Here is a 14,873-nt window from a genome sequence, read left to right as displayed (position 1 = left end):
ACATAAGAACATAAGAGAAGCCATGTTGGATCAGGCCAATGGCCCATCCAGTCCAACACTCTGTCACACAGTGGCCAAAAATACCAGGTGCCATCGGGAGGCCCAGCAGTGGGGCCAGGACATTAGGAGCCCTCCCACTCTTGCCCCCCCTAAGCACCAAGAATACAGAGCATCACTTGCCCCAGACATAAGAACATAAGAGAAGCCATGTTGGATCAGGCCAATGGCCCATCCAGTCCAATGCTCGGTGTCACACAGTGGCCAAAAATACCAGGTGCCATCAGGAGGCCCACCAGTGGGGCCAGGACACTAGGAGCCCTCCCACTGTTGCCCCCCACCTAAGCACCAAGAATACAGAGCATCACTTGCCCCAGACATAAGAACATAAGAGAAGCCATGTTGGATCAGGCCAATGGCCCATCCAGTCCAATGCTCTGTGTCACACAGTGGCCAAAAATACCAGGTGCCATCAGGAGGCCCACCAGTGGGGCCAGGACACTAGGAGCCCTCCCACTGTTGCCCCCCACCTAAGCACCAAGAATACAGAGCATCACTTGCCCCAGACATAAGAACATAAGAGAAGCCATGTTGGATCAGGCGAATGGCCCATCGAGTCCAATGCTCTGTGTCACACAGTGGCCAAAAATACTAGGTGCCATCAGGAGGCCCACCAGTGGGGCCAGGGTATATCAAAAGGATCTATAACGGCAGCAGAGTTTTCCAGTCCTGATTCTCTTGTTGACTTAAGAGAGATCTGCGTGTGTTCTCTCCGCCCGCCCCCCCTTCTACTATCTCATCCCGACGGCATTATTTCATCTTGGGAATCTCTGCTGTTAGATTCAATCGTTATCCTATCTTGTAATCCGTTCGCTCATTGCGAGATGTTCTCCTAATTTGTAGTCTGTGTACTAAAAAATTTTAACCAGACTTCTAACCTGCCCTGCCTCCCGGTGAAAAAAAGCGGACGATAAATGAAAATAATGAACAAATGAATAAACATGGCAGGCCCAGTGGCTTTAAAAGTAAAGGTTCCCCTTGCTCGAAAGCCAGTCGAATCTGACTCTAGGGTGCGGTGCTCATCTCCGTTTCCAAGCCGAAGAGCCAGCGCTGTCTGAAGATGTTTCCGTGGTCATGTGGCCGGCGTGACTAGACGCCGAGGCGCACAGAATGCCGTTTGTGGCTTTACCCGCTCCCAAACTTCATTACAGCTTTTTCATTTTGGTTCCATTTCTTTCTGGTCAGATTCAAAAAGCCCAGTGGCTGTTTGTTCGCCTTTAGCCCGTTCTCCGTCACTGCCGTTGCTGTCTGTCTTAGATGGGCAGCCAACCTGATCATTTTTAAACCCCTTTTAAAAAAATACCGTCTGTCATATGCACTGTTAACCCCGTGAGTATGAATTACAACTGTATTTTTAAACCTCCCATTTATTTCATTACTAGGGTGGGTTTCACTGCTTTGCATAGGTTGACTCATTTTTATTTTTAGTTCAGCTCCCCCAAAGGGCCACTGTAGTATGCGGGGGGCGGGGGGGGGGGGAACCCTGAACCTAACAATGTCATTGGGAGAGAAAGGCAGTTTGGTCTAGCCCAAACTCGTCAGATCTCAGATGCTTGAGCAGGGTTGGTACTTGGAAGGGAGACCACCAAGAGAGACTGTGCAGAGGAAGGCAATGGCAAAACACCCCTGCTTCTCACTTGCCTGGAAGGCCCTCTCTGGGGTTTATGGTTGGCAGCTCTAGGCAGGGAAATGACTGGATAATTTGGGTAGGTGGAGCCTGAGGAGGGTGGGGTTTGGGGAGGGGAGGGACTTTAATGGGACGCTGAACTGGAGGCTATGGAAGGTCGATTGTTCAGCAGTTCGAGACCCGAGTGTGCCGCATGACGGAGTGAGCTCCCGTCTCTAGTTCCAGCTCCTGCCAACCTAGCAGTTCGAAAGCAAGCATTGCAAGTAGATAAATAGGTACCGCTTCAGTGGGAAGGGAACAGCGTTCCGTGCGCCTTGGTGTTTAGTCATGCCGGCCACATGACCACGGAAACGTCTTCGGACAGCGCTGGCTCTTCGGCTTTGAAACGGAGATGAGCACCGCAACCCTAGAGTCGGATTCGACTGGCTTTCGAACAAGGGAGACCTTTACCTTTACCTTTAAAGCCATAGAGTCCGCCTTCTGAAGCAGCCATTTTCTCCAAGTGAACTGATGTCTGTCCCCAAAGAAAGGGAAGGAGGGAACTAAACCAACCAAGCAAAAACCTCCAAAGGAAGTTTAGAAAACTTATTGAGGAGCAAAAGTTAAAAACATAAATAAGTACAGAGAAAAGAGTGTTTATTTCAAAGACACATAAAAACCTTGTAGGGGCCCAAATAACGCCTCATAAAATGTTCAAAATGACAAATGCATACCTGATGCATTACGGTTCACGAGAGCCTTCAATACAAAGTATAAAATACACCAAGCAACAAAGTTCCTGTAACACATGTAAGGCAAGAAACATTGAATAATATAGGACCAAAAATAGAACGCTGTACGGAGAGATAAAAAATGTTTTAAATTAATATTTAATTACTCAGTTGAAAATTCCATCCAAATTAAAAAAACATATTTTACTGTACCCAAATATAATATACCCAAATATTATATTTTTTAATCTCTCCGTACACCATTCTATTTTTGGTTCTATATTATTAATTGTTTATTCTCTTGCATGTGTTACAGGAACTTTGTTGCTTGGTATATTTTATACTTTGTATTATTTGACCTCTGAAGAAGGCTCTCGTGAGCCATAACGCGTCAGGTCCAGTGTTCCCTCTAGGCTGAGTTAGTGTGAGCTAACTCACAGTTTTTAGCCTCCGACGCACAGATTTTTCTCTCAGCTCAGGACGGAGGGCTCCAGAGCAAACTAATTTATGCAGTAGCCAAATGGCTCGCTCGCAACTTTAACGCCAGTAGTTCACAAAGTAGGATTTTTTGCTCACAAGACTCCACAGCTTAGAGCAGTGGTGGCGAACCTATGGCACGGGGGCCAGAGGTGGCACTCAGAGCCCTCTCTGTGGGCACGCGTGCCATCGCCCCAGCCAGGCCCAGATTATCATTAAAGTGTCGAATTCTCTGCCAAATAATTTTAAGCCAATGAAAGCGTTTGGGATTGCTTTCCTTACTTTGTTGGGATCATCTTAAGTTAACGTATGAGTTGTTTTTTCTAAAGTAAAACCTCAGGATTCAGGTTAAATGGCCGTGTTGGCACTTTGCGATACATAAGTGGGTTTTGGGTCGCAGTTTGGGCTCTCGGTCTCTAAAAGGTTCGCCACCACTGGCTTAGAGGGAGCATTGTATATACTGTCCATCTTTATGCATTTGTCACTTTGAACATTTTATGAGGCTTTATTTGGGCCCCTACGAGGTTTTCATATGTCTCTGAAATAAACACTCTTTTGTCTATACTTACTTATGTTTTTAACTCTTGGCCCTCAATACGTTTTCTAAACGTCTTCGGAAGTTTTTGTTTGAGTTGATGCCTGTCACCTGGACATCAGTTGTAATCCCAGGAGATCTCCAGCCACTACCTGGAGGTTGGCAAGCCAGTAGGGGTTACCATACGTTGCCTGTGACTTGACTTACACACACATACACGACACGTGCACACATACACAATAATGTCATTAATTATAAAACCTCTAAACCCCCAGATTATTTAGATCTTCTTTCTTTCAGGGTAACTACCTACAGGATTCAGAGACCTGAACTGGTTGTGCCCACACCCTTTCAAGCCTATTTTAAGGACTACAGACTGGGGTTTTTTTCCTCTATTGATAAAAGTGGAGACTCTCAGGATACAGAATTCCCCATTTAGGAGAATTCACAGACTGGATTCATTTGTCAGTGCTTCGGAAAGGTGTTACCCCAAATGTCTAACTGGGTGCACAAGATGTAGGGGAGGGGCCGGGGCTGAGTGGCAGAGCCTCTGTTTCGCATGAAGAGGGTCCCAGGTTCGATCCCCGGCATCTCCATTTAAAAGGACCAGATGGTAAGTGATGTGAAAGACTTCTACCTGAGACCTTGGAGAGCTGCTGTCAGACTGTGTAGGCAATAATTGACCTATATGGATCAATGGCCTGGATTCAGCGTCCGGCAACTTCATGTGTGTATGCTATGTGCGTGGCCCCAGACCACCACTCCCCCCCGCCACTACTCCCCCTTGTTCATTAATCAATAAAACTGATGAGCAGTCAGGCCTGTAGCCAGGATTTTGTGGCTTGTGGGGCAAATTTTTTTCCGGTGGGGCAGAAAGAAAAGCCATTTTGCCAATAGAAAGCTGTGACCATCTCTAAATTGCAAGCTGTCAACCACTTGAGATGACAGTTCTCAGCTGCTACAAGTTAATCACTTCGACCAGCCTAAGCAACAGTTCTGAGAACGAGCCGGCAGGTGGGGGTGATGACTTCTGTAGTCAAGAAAGCTAACTCTTAGACAGAAAAACTCTCTTAAAGGAGACCAGTTTCTTGACCCAGAGTTAGACGGGATCTTAGAGGTCACCTACTCCAACCTCCTTGCTCAGTGCGGGAATTAGTCAACTACAGCACCCCACTCTGCTTAAAGGAGCACATGCCTTTAAAAAATGTTTAAAATGATTGAAAAAAGCATTTACAGGAGAAATTCTTGTGGGGCTGTGTCTTTAAGAAAGGGGCGGAGCCCCCAAAACCCACACCATAGCCTGTGAGCACTGGGTTTGGGACAGGCAACAAGAAGCACCTCTTCACACTAAACGTACTTATCTTCTGGAACTCATCAACACCAGATGTAGAGATGGCCACTACTTTGGATAGCTTTAAAGGGCAATTGGACAAATTCAGAGGAAACGTCTGCCAAGGAGTATTCACCATGGCGGCCAAATGGAACCTCCGTGTTCAAAAGCAGTATACCCTCCAAATGCCAGCTGATTGTGAATGAGGGGAAGAGAGCCACCGGGGAAAGCCGGGCTTCCGTGCCCTTTCTGAGGGTCTTCCTAGGTACCTGGTTGGCCACTGCAGGAAACAGAGGCTGGGCCGGAGGGACCGCTGGCCAGACCCAGCAGGGCTTTATATTAATAGGACCAGGGGTCATTTCCTGCAGGAGCGCACAGGAGCGGAGCTCCGGCAGTAAGGAGCCCAGGGGGCGGGCACATGCAACAAGCCCCACCCCCTGCTCCCAGCAGCCCTCACGCGGAGCACGACGCGGCCAGGTAAGCTGCCGAGCCCCCCCCCCCCGGGGCCCTGGTCCAAAACAGTCCAGTGGCACCTTTAAGACCAGGTTTTATTCAGGTACAAGCTCTCCCTCCTCTGTAAGGGCAGATCTGCACGTTTCCCCCCCCCCCCGCCGCCGCCAATAGCTAGCAATCCAGAACAGTCCAGTGGAGCCTGAGCAGTGGGTGTTGCCTTCTGACACACATCCGGTGATGTCAGGGGGTGTGGCATATGCAAATGAGTTATGCTAATGAGTTATGCTAATGAGCTCCTGCACCTCTTTTTCTACGAAATGACCCCTGAATAGGACCACTAGGTTGGGAGACGAGGGGACGGGATTTACCGTTGTCCTTGGGCAGGTAGAGGAAACTGAAGGGGTCGCTGGAGACACTGTCCGTCAGGCGCCGCAGGTACACCTCCACCTCGACCGGCTCTACAATGTCAAGGTGCTGGTAGGGCGGTGTCTTGAAGACAACGGCGATCTGGCGGTGAACATCAGCTTGGGAAAAATCAGCCTTGGCCTCCCACGAGTCCTTCTGGAAGACTATGGAGATATCTTCTGCGTGGGGAAAAGAGAAGGCGGTTGTGTGGAATGCAATATACGCAGAGGTCATTTTGGAGGGGGATTGCGGGGGATCGCAGTTCCCCCGGGTGAGGTACGGTCCGGTGATGTCAGGGGGTGTGGCCTAATGACACTTCCGATGATGTCAGGGGGTGTGGCCTTATGACACACTTCCGGTGATGTCAGGGGGTGTGGCCTAATGACACTTCCGATGATGTCAGGGGGTGTGGCCTTATGACACACTTCCGGTGATGTCAGGGGGTGTGGCCTAATGACACTTCCGATGATGTCAGGGGGTGTGGCCTTATGACACACTTCCGGTGATGTCAGGGGGTGTGGCCTAATGACACTTCCGATGATGTCAGGGGGTGTGGCCTTATGACACACTTCCGGTGATGTCAGGGGGTGTGGCATATGCTAATAAGTTATGCCAATGAGTTCCCCTAGCTCTTTTTCTACGAAACGACCCGATTATACAAAAACCAAAAAGAACTGTGATGATGTGACGCTTAATAAATTTCTTTAAGAATCAAAATTAGACAAAGGTATCAGTGATGATTTTCAATATTCATAATAGCTGTAGTACCTAATGGAGTGATTGGTATTGTAATGCTTGACAATCTTCGAAACGTCACCAGAGGAAATGAATTATTGAGAGACGGTATTTGTCTCACGTCTTTGTTTGGAAGAAGATCAACCATCGAAACGGCAAGGCATTCCGGAGACCACCGTCAATTTTCTACTATTCTGTATATTGTCGTTCACTTTTTGTATAATCTTGATTCTTAAAGAAATGTATTAAGCGTCACATTGTCACAGTTCTTTTTGGTTTTCGTATTGTCCCATGACTGTGCCAATCAATTTGATATCATAATCTGTGTGGAATGCATGCCAGAAACGGCGACTGAAGGGTGACATGATTGAGGTTTATAAGATTATGCATGGGAAAGAGAAGGTAGAGAAAGAGGTACTTTTCTCCCTTTCTCACAATACAAGAACTCGTGGGCACTCCATGAAATTGCTGAGCGGTCGGGTTAGAACGGATAAAAGGAAGTCCTTCTTCACCCAAAGAGTGATGAACACTTGGAATTCACTGCCACAGGAAGTGGTGGCGGCTACAAACATGGACGGCTTCAAAAGGGAATTAGATAAGCATATGGAGCAGAGGTCCATCGGTGGCTATTAGCCACAAGGTATAGATAGGGACTCTGGGACAAGTGATGCTCTGTCTTCTTGGTGCTTGGGGGGGGGGGTAACCAGTGGGAGGGCTTCTAATGTCCTGGCCCCACTGATGGACCTCCTGATGGCACCTGGAATTTCTGGCCACTGTGTGATACAGAGTGTTGGACTGGATGGGCCTTTGGCCTGATCCAACATTGGCATCTCTTATGTTCTTAAGGGAGTCTGTGACACTGAGGGAAACGCAAAGGCAGCCATTTTGTCTGCTGAGGAGAAGCAGAAGCAAAGGTGCCCGGAACCAGCAAAATAAAGTTTTCAGGCAGATTTTATAGTTGAATCTGTTATTATTCATTCATATAATGTTTCGTATCAATTTATCCTCAACAATGAAGAGAGAAGAAGAGGAGGCTGGTTTTATACCCCGCCCGTCACTACCCGAAGGAGTCTCAGAGCGACTGACAATCTCCTTTCCCTTCCCCTCCCCACCACAGACACCCTGTGAGGTCAGTGGGTCTGAGAGAGCTCTCTCGAGAACTGCCCTTGAGAGAACAGCTCTGACAGAGCCGTGACTGACCCAAGGTCACAGCAGCAGCTGCACGTGGAGGAGTGGGGAATCAAACCCGGTTCTCCCAGATTAGAGACCTTGCTCCTAACCACTACACCACACTGGCTCTCACAATGTAGGGAGAGGCCAGTCCAAAGCCAGAAATATGGCTAGATAGGACTGCCATCTGTTCACTAACAGCGGCTATTTTGCATCCCTGTCCTCAGTAATTTCAGACACGGGAGAAAAAAATAATGGGGTAGATGCCGTCAGTCATGAGGCTCTAGGAATTTCCCCAGTCTCTATTCAGGGCTATTCTTGGGCAGGAACGCACAGGAACGGAGTTCCGGCTGGCTCCCGAGTTGGCCACACCCGGCAGGAACTCATTAGCATAATAGGCCACACCCAACAGCAGGAACTCATTAGGATTGGCTACAATTAGGGGTGTGTGGCCTAACATGCAAAGGAGTTCCTGCTACAAAAAAGGCCCTGGGTTTGGACAACAAACAAGGTAAAGAGAATAAGAAGCAAAAGGTGGGTGTGGCCGGATGACCACACTTCTGGTAACATGGGGGTGCGGCCTAATGTGCTAATGAGCTGTGCTGTCAGGGGTGTGGGCCAATATGCTAATGAGTTCCTGCTGTTGGGTGTGCTAATGAGTTCCTGCTGGGCTTTTTCTACAAAAAGAGCCCTGCTTCGGTAATAACCACAGAGCAATTGGAATACCAAGAGCGTCACCCAGAGGTTCTGCCACATCCTGCAGAACTCCACCCAGACGTGATATCACATCATCTATGATTTTACCATAGAGATTGGGGAAGTTACTAGGGCATCATCCGGTTGGGATACCAAGAGCGTCCCCCAGAGGTTCTGTCACATCCTTCAAAACTCCACCCGGAACTGATGTCACATCCTCTATGCTCTTTACCATAGAGATTGAGGAAGCTGCTGAAGTGTCACCCAGAAATGACATCACGTCCCCCTGAAATGCCACTATCCCCAGGCGCTGCCCCCAAAATCTTGCATTGTTCGCCAGCGGAGGTCTGACAACCCTACAGCTAAGAGTTCGGGTTCTTGGCCTCCCACTACTGGACACAACATCCTCACTCCAGTATACCTGGTTGGATACAAGTCTGTACCATCGAGCCACTGTCCTGGCTCATCCCAAAATAAGCTCACCACTGAGAACATAAAAGTTGGAGGGGGAAAAATATATATATATTTTGCATTGGCTTTAAGTCCTGTGCGGACTCTAATCTGGGAGAACCGGGTTTGATACCCCACTCCTCCACTTGCGCCTGCTGGGTGACCTTGGATCAGTCACAAGCTCTGGCACAGCTGTCCCTGAAAAAGAGCAGTTTCTGTCAAGAGCTCTCTCAGCCCCACCCACCTCACAGGGTGTCTGTCGTGGGGAGGGGAAGGGAAAGGAGCTTGTCAGCCACTCTGAGACTCCAAGTGAAGGGTGGGGTATAAATCCAATCTCTTCTTCTTCTAGAGAACCTAACAACATGGTGCCATTTTGGTGTAGCGGTGAAGAGCGCGGCAGACTCTAATCTGGGAGAACCAGGTTTCAGTCCCCACTCCTCCGCATGAAGCCAGCTGGGTGACCTTGGGCCAGTCACAGTTCTCTCAGAGCTGTTCTTCCCAAGAGCACTCCTCTCAGAGTTCCCTCAGCCCCACATGCCTCACAGGCAGTGTTCCCTCTAAGCTGAGAGTGTGAGCTCGCTCAGTTTCTTAGCCTAAGAGCTCACACGTTTGTTGTCTCAGCTCAGGAAGGAGGGCCCCAGAGCAAACTAATTTATGCCGCAGCCAAACGGCTCGCTCACAACTTTAATGCCAGCAGCTCAGGAAGTAGAATTTTTGCTCACAAGACTCCACAGCTTCGAGGGAGCATTGCTCACAGGGTGCCTGTTGTGGGCAGGGGAAGGGAAAGGAGATAGTAAGCCGCTCTGAGACTGAGTGAAGGGCGGGGTATAAATCCAATCTCTTCTTCTTCTTCACTGCTCCCACCTCCAGACCCCTCGCCCCACATGCTGAGGACCCAATCCAAATCAGCCCACAAACCCTTAGAGAATCTAAGTTTCACCCGAGAACTCCCACCACCCATCAGCTTAGCAGGACTAGAGATGTGAAGGCCCGGGAAAAAAACGGAAAAATTCGGTAAAAAACCATTTTTTCCCCGTTTTTTTCCTGAAGTCTTTTTTGTTTTTTTTCCGAAAAATTGGAAAAATTGAAAAAAGAAAAGGAAAAAAAATTGATTATGGAACGTTTTATTTTCACATGATGAATAAAATGGTATCAGATTGATCTAATTTCTGTGCACTGAGGACAAGCAAGTCCTAGGTTACAAACTGAACTCTCCAATGCAAGAACAAGATGCATTTCTTCCTTTAGGAGGTGCGATTGGCAGAAGAAAATAAAAAAGTTTCAGTTTTGTTTTTGCATGTGGGTGGGTATTCTGTTTGTAATAATGGTTTGGATACACTATGTTTTTAATAGGCTAGTTGTGAAAATTTCATGCCAAGTAAAAATGTCCATAGTCATATTTTATGTTCCTAAAGTAACAGAATGACTTTCAATCTAGAAAAGACAAAAGAAGTGCTAATGTAGCATTTTTTTCAATTTTTCCAAAAATTTCCGTTTTTTTCCAGAAAAAACTGGGGGGGAAACCGGGTTTTTTTCCAAGCTTCAAAATTTCCGGAAGTAACTCTATCCCCATCCCCGCTCGATGTTCATCCTTCCAGGACGAACAGCAGGCAAACAGGTAGGATAGACGGGAGAGACGCGGCCCACAGCCCGGCTGTTGATGGACGGGGCCTCCGAAAGACCCTGGAGTTCTCACGGCTTACCTTTCTGGACTTTGTCACACAGCAAATAGAGTTCCTCTCCACCCGCGCAGGATCCGTACTCCTTATTCATCCGGTAGATCTTCAGCTCCGACGTGTTCGTGGACTCTGCGCACACCAAGGTTCCACAGTGTCACAGTTTGGCTCTGTGTTTAAACCACAACCCATTTTCCTCCGTGCTTTCCACACGCACACCAAAGCTCACGCACAGACAGAACACCCCTCGTTGGGGCCGTTAAGATCAGGAGGGACCCTGCGTGAGCCGCTATTCCCACCGACAAAGGTGAGAGACGGCTGGCTGCGATGGGCAGGGTCTTCTTCTCAGTGACGCTGCCTCTGACTACGCTGGGTTTTACCCCTTGGTTTCTTCCATTGTATTCCTTTATTGTTGGAACTGACTTTCCCTCCCCCAAATCCGACCCCCCCCGGGTACTTACTCTTGTCAAAGATAGGTTCTGACAGGACGGGACTGAGACGCCGTATCTCTCCCGCGGCGTCCTTGTAGGAAGCCTGAAAGCAGATCCGCACCACGTTCATGTCGACCTCTTGGTGGTTCTTCAGAGAGCCGGCTGTCCGAAGAGAGGGAACGTTTGCAAACCGGGAGCAGCAGAGTAAATGCAAACTTATGCAACCGAGCGGGCCTTTCCTTCCCCCTGCGCCCACACTAAGGTTACCAACTCCAAGTTGGGAAATTCTTGGACTTTTTGGGGGGGGGACCCCTTGGGAGGACAGAGTCCAGGGAGGGAATTCAGCAAAGATGTGATGCCGCAGAGTCTATCTGCCATTTTCTCCAGTAGAATTGATCTCTGTAACTGACTTAAGAGGGCTCTTCGGAACAGGCAATGGGACTGCACCGTACAAAACGGCTCCCAAACTTACTTGAAGAGAAGAAGAAGAAGAAGAGGAGATTGGATTTATACCCCGCCCTTCACTGCCCAAAGGTGTCTCAGAGCGGCTTACAAACTCCTTGCCCTTCCCCTCCCCACAACAGACACCCTGTGAGGTAAAAGAAGAAGAAGAAGAAGAGATTGGATTTATACCCCGCCCTTCACTGCCCAAAGGTGTCTCAGAGCGGCTTACAAACTCCTTGCCCTTCCCCTCCCCACAACAGACACCCTGTGAGGTAAAAGAAGAAGAAGAAGAAGAGATTGGATTTATACCCCGCCCTTCACTGCCCAAAGGTGTCTCAGAGCGGCTTACAAACTCCTTGCCCTTCCCCTCCCCACAACAGACACCCTGTGAGGTCGGTGGGGCTGAGAGAGCTCTGACAGAAACTGCCCTTTTTCAAGGACAGCTCTTATCAGAACTACGGCTTGCCCAAGGTCATCCAGCAGATGCAAGTGGAGGAGTGGGGGAATCCAACCCGGCTCTCCCAGATTAGAGTCCGCGCACTTAATCACGACACCAAACTGGATAAACCATTCAGGACTAGGGTTGCCAGTCCCTCCTGGCAACCACTGGGGATGGGGAGGATTTACCTGCAGAAAGGAGGAGGCCTGGACCACGCTGCCGGCGTCACACAGGAAGTGACGTCATCACACCAGTGACTTCCAAGCAACGCTCTGGTATTTGGGCAAAAACTCTGTGGTAAGGCCGGCTTCTCCCACAGAGGTTTTGCCCAGATACCAGGGCGTCACCCAGAAGTCTCTGGCCTGTATCCCCCGCCCTTCACTACCCAAAGGAGTCTCAGAGCGGCTTTCAAACTCCTTTCCCTTCCCCTCCCCACAACAGACACCCTGTGAGGTAGGCGGGGCTGAGAGAGCTCTTGACACAAACTGCTCTTTTCCAAGGACAGCTCTTATCAGAGCTACGGGATGGGGAGGATTTACCCGTAGAAAGAAGGCCTGGACCACGTTGCCAGTGTCACACAGGAAGTGACGTCATCACACCAGCGACTTCCAAGCAACGCTCTGGTATTTGGGCAAAAACTCTGTGGTGAAGCCGGCTTCTCCCACAGAGGTTTTGCCCAGATACCAGAGCGTCACCCAGAAGTCTCTGGCCTGATGATGTCACTTCCTGTGAGACGCTGGCAACATGGCCTAGGCCGCCTTCTTTCTACTGGCGAGTCCCCCTGCCAGCCAGCTGATTGGTGGCTGGGGGGGGCAGGGCCTAGCAGTGCCCCCCCCTCGCCTCCACCAGGAGTTCAGGCAACCCAATTAGGAATTGTGGTCGACACTATTTCATATAGCTTACTGTAAAAATAGGACCGATTCTCCCCAGCTGTTCCCCGGTGAGCCTTGCGCTCCTCTGAACAGTACCTTCTGGCGGCCCCCCGGCCCCAAAGACATCCACTTCGCCTCAACCAAGGCTCCCTCTAAGCCACAAAGTCTCGTGAGCAAAAATTCTGCTTTGTGAGCTGCTAGCATTAAAGTTGTGAGTGGAGCGATTCGGCTCCTGCATCAATTCGTTTGCTCCGGAGCTCATCCTTCCCGAGCTGAGACAAAAATCTGTGCGCCAGAGGCTAAAAAACCGTGAGCTAGCTCACGCTAACTCAGCTTAGAGGGAACGCTGGGCCCTCAACCAAGGCCTTTTCAGCTCTGGCCCCGGCCTGGTGCAACTCCTTGCCGAGTGAGACCAGGGCCCTGCGGGACTTATTACAGTTCCACAGGGCCTCCAAGGCAAGAGCTGTTATATCTGGCCTCCCCTGCTCCACCCGTCCCGTTCATTCCGTCTTAACGGCGCTTAGCGCCCATCGCCCAATCAACTGTTCTCTCTGGGCATACACGGAGTGTCCTCTGGGAGCTTCTGGTCATCCTTTGGCCATCTTGTGGTTACGCCACAGGGGTTTCAAACTGGACTATTGAACCAGCTCTCACGATGAGCTCAAGGATCAAGGCAGGACGGGAGTCGGAACTAGGGTTACCACGCCCGAAGTGGGGCCTGGATACCTCCCAGCAGGGCTATTTTTGGGCAGGAACGCACAGGAACGGAGTTCCGGCTGGCTCCCGAGTTGGCCACGCCCAGCAGGAACTCATTAGCATAATAGGCCACACCCAACAGCAGGAACGCATTAGGATTGGCTACATTAGGGGTGTGTGGCCTAACATGCAAAGGAGTTCCTGCTACAAAAAAAGGCCCTGGGTTTTGACAACAAACAAGGTAAACAGAATAACAAGCAAAAGGTGGGTGTGGCTGGATGACCACACTTCTGGTAACATGGGGGGGCAGCCTAATGTGCTAATGAGCTGTGCTGTCAGGGGTGTGGCCTAATATGCTAAAGAGTTTCTGCTGTTGGGGGTGGCCTATTATGCTAATAAGTTCCTGCTGGGCTTTTTCTACAAAAAGAGCCCTGCCTCCCAGTATTACAACTGGTCTCCAGCTGTCAAGAGGTCAGTTCCATCGGAGAAAATGGTCGATTTGGAGGGCGGACTCTGTGATATTATCCCCTGCTGAGGACAATATCCCCCTCCCCAAACCCTGCCCCGCTTTAAGCTCCACCCCAAATCTCCAAGGATTTCACAACACAGAGTCAGCAAGTCGAGTCGGAACAGAGGAAGCGGGGGAACGGTTGGGGGGTCAGGGAGAGCAGGCCAGGCAGAGAGCCAAGGAAGGGCTTAGTGTCTCCTGCAAAACGTCGGCCTGAATCCAGCACCCGCTAGGCCCCGAGAAATGGGCCGAGAAATGGGGAGCCAGACGGATTGACCCCCCCCGCCCCTTCCGAAAAGGAAAACCTGGCCTCTCAAGGCCGGCCACAGCACTCGGAAAGGCCTTTCCCACCTTTAAAAGGGTCGATCCCAAGATGGAGTTTCCTCTCGATGGATTCCTCGATATCTTTCTTCTTGACGCACTGGATGCCCAGGTTGTTAAAACTGCCAAGTGAGCAGAGGAGGAGGTGGCAGGTGAGAAACTGATTGACTGAGACTGGTCTATGCCATGTATGTCCAACAGGTAGATCGCGATCTACCAGTAGATCGCGGAGGGGTCAGAGGTAGATCACCAGCCCCATTTGGTCTTCCGGGTTTGCTGGACAGGTGTTTGGGATTCCCTGAGACTGGCCCTCCCGCAATATTCACCCAAACTTCAAGAAGCTGGTGGATGAAATGCAGGCTCAGACGTCTCACTAATGAGCAAGAGTAGGGTTGCCAAGTGTCTCTTCGCCGGGATACCATAGAGTTTTCCCTTGTATGGCCGTGGCCCCGCCCCCAGCGTGCCCGGTGTGCCCACATCACTTCCTGGTGACGCGCACGCCGGGGTGGGGTTCCCCCCGGGGCCCGATTTCGCGGCGGCAGAAATCGGGCATCCAAAGCAGGGGGTTACCCGACCCCCGACCCCACTTGGCAGCCCTAAGCAAGAGCGAAGTTCTAAAGATTGCCCAAGATCAGCCTGGATCAATACTTCACCTACATTTAACACAAATAACTCTGGATAAAAGTTAAAGAAAGTTATTGAGACAGTTAAAGAAAGTTATAACTCAATAACAAAAAAATGACCGCAGTTCTTTCTGGATCTTCTTCTCTCTGTTTTGTTTTTGCTTATTTTGCTTACCAGTAAATGACAGAAGGTGCATTATAAATTGGGGGGGGGGGGC

The 14,873-nt window shown here is 49.8% G+C and overlaps 1 protein-coding gene across 1 annotated transcript in view; it reads right to left on the bottom strand.

Moving 5' to 3' along the window:
• Positions 1–14,873, bottom strand: part of RELB (v-rel avian reticuloendotheliosis viral oncogene homolog B) — a 41,742-nt gene that overhangs the window by 7,229 nt on the left and 19,640 nt on the right. Inside the window, exons 6-9 of the mRNA XM_015427254.1 lie at positions 14,063–14,154; positions 10,783–10,914; positions 10,349–10,453; positions 5,558–5,773 (exon numbers count right to left, since the gene is read on the bottom strand). Of these exons, the coding sequence (XP_015282740.1) occupies positions 5,558–5,773; positions 10,349–10,453; positions 10,783–10,914; positions 14,063–14,154 (545 nt within the window). The remainder of the gene's footprint in view (positions 1–5,557; positions 5,774–10,348; positions 10,454–10,782; positions 10,915–14,062; positions 14,155–14,873) is intronic.

Source organism: Gekko japonicus, unplaced genomic scaffold (genome assembly GCF_001447785.1).
Source record: "Gekko japonicus isolate JY-2015 unplaced genomic scaffold, Gekko_japonicus_V1.1 scaffold1389, whole genome shotgun sequence".
NCBI lineage: Eukaryota > Metazoa > Chordata > Lepidosauria > Squamata > Gekkonidae > Gekko > Gekko japonicus.
This window is presented reverse-complemented; position numbering and strand designations above follow the sequence as displayed.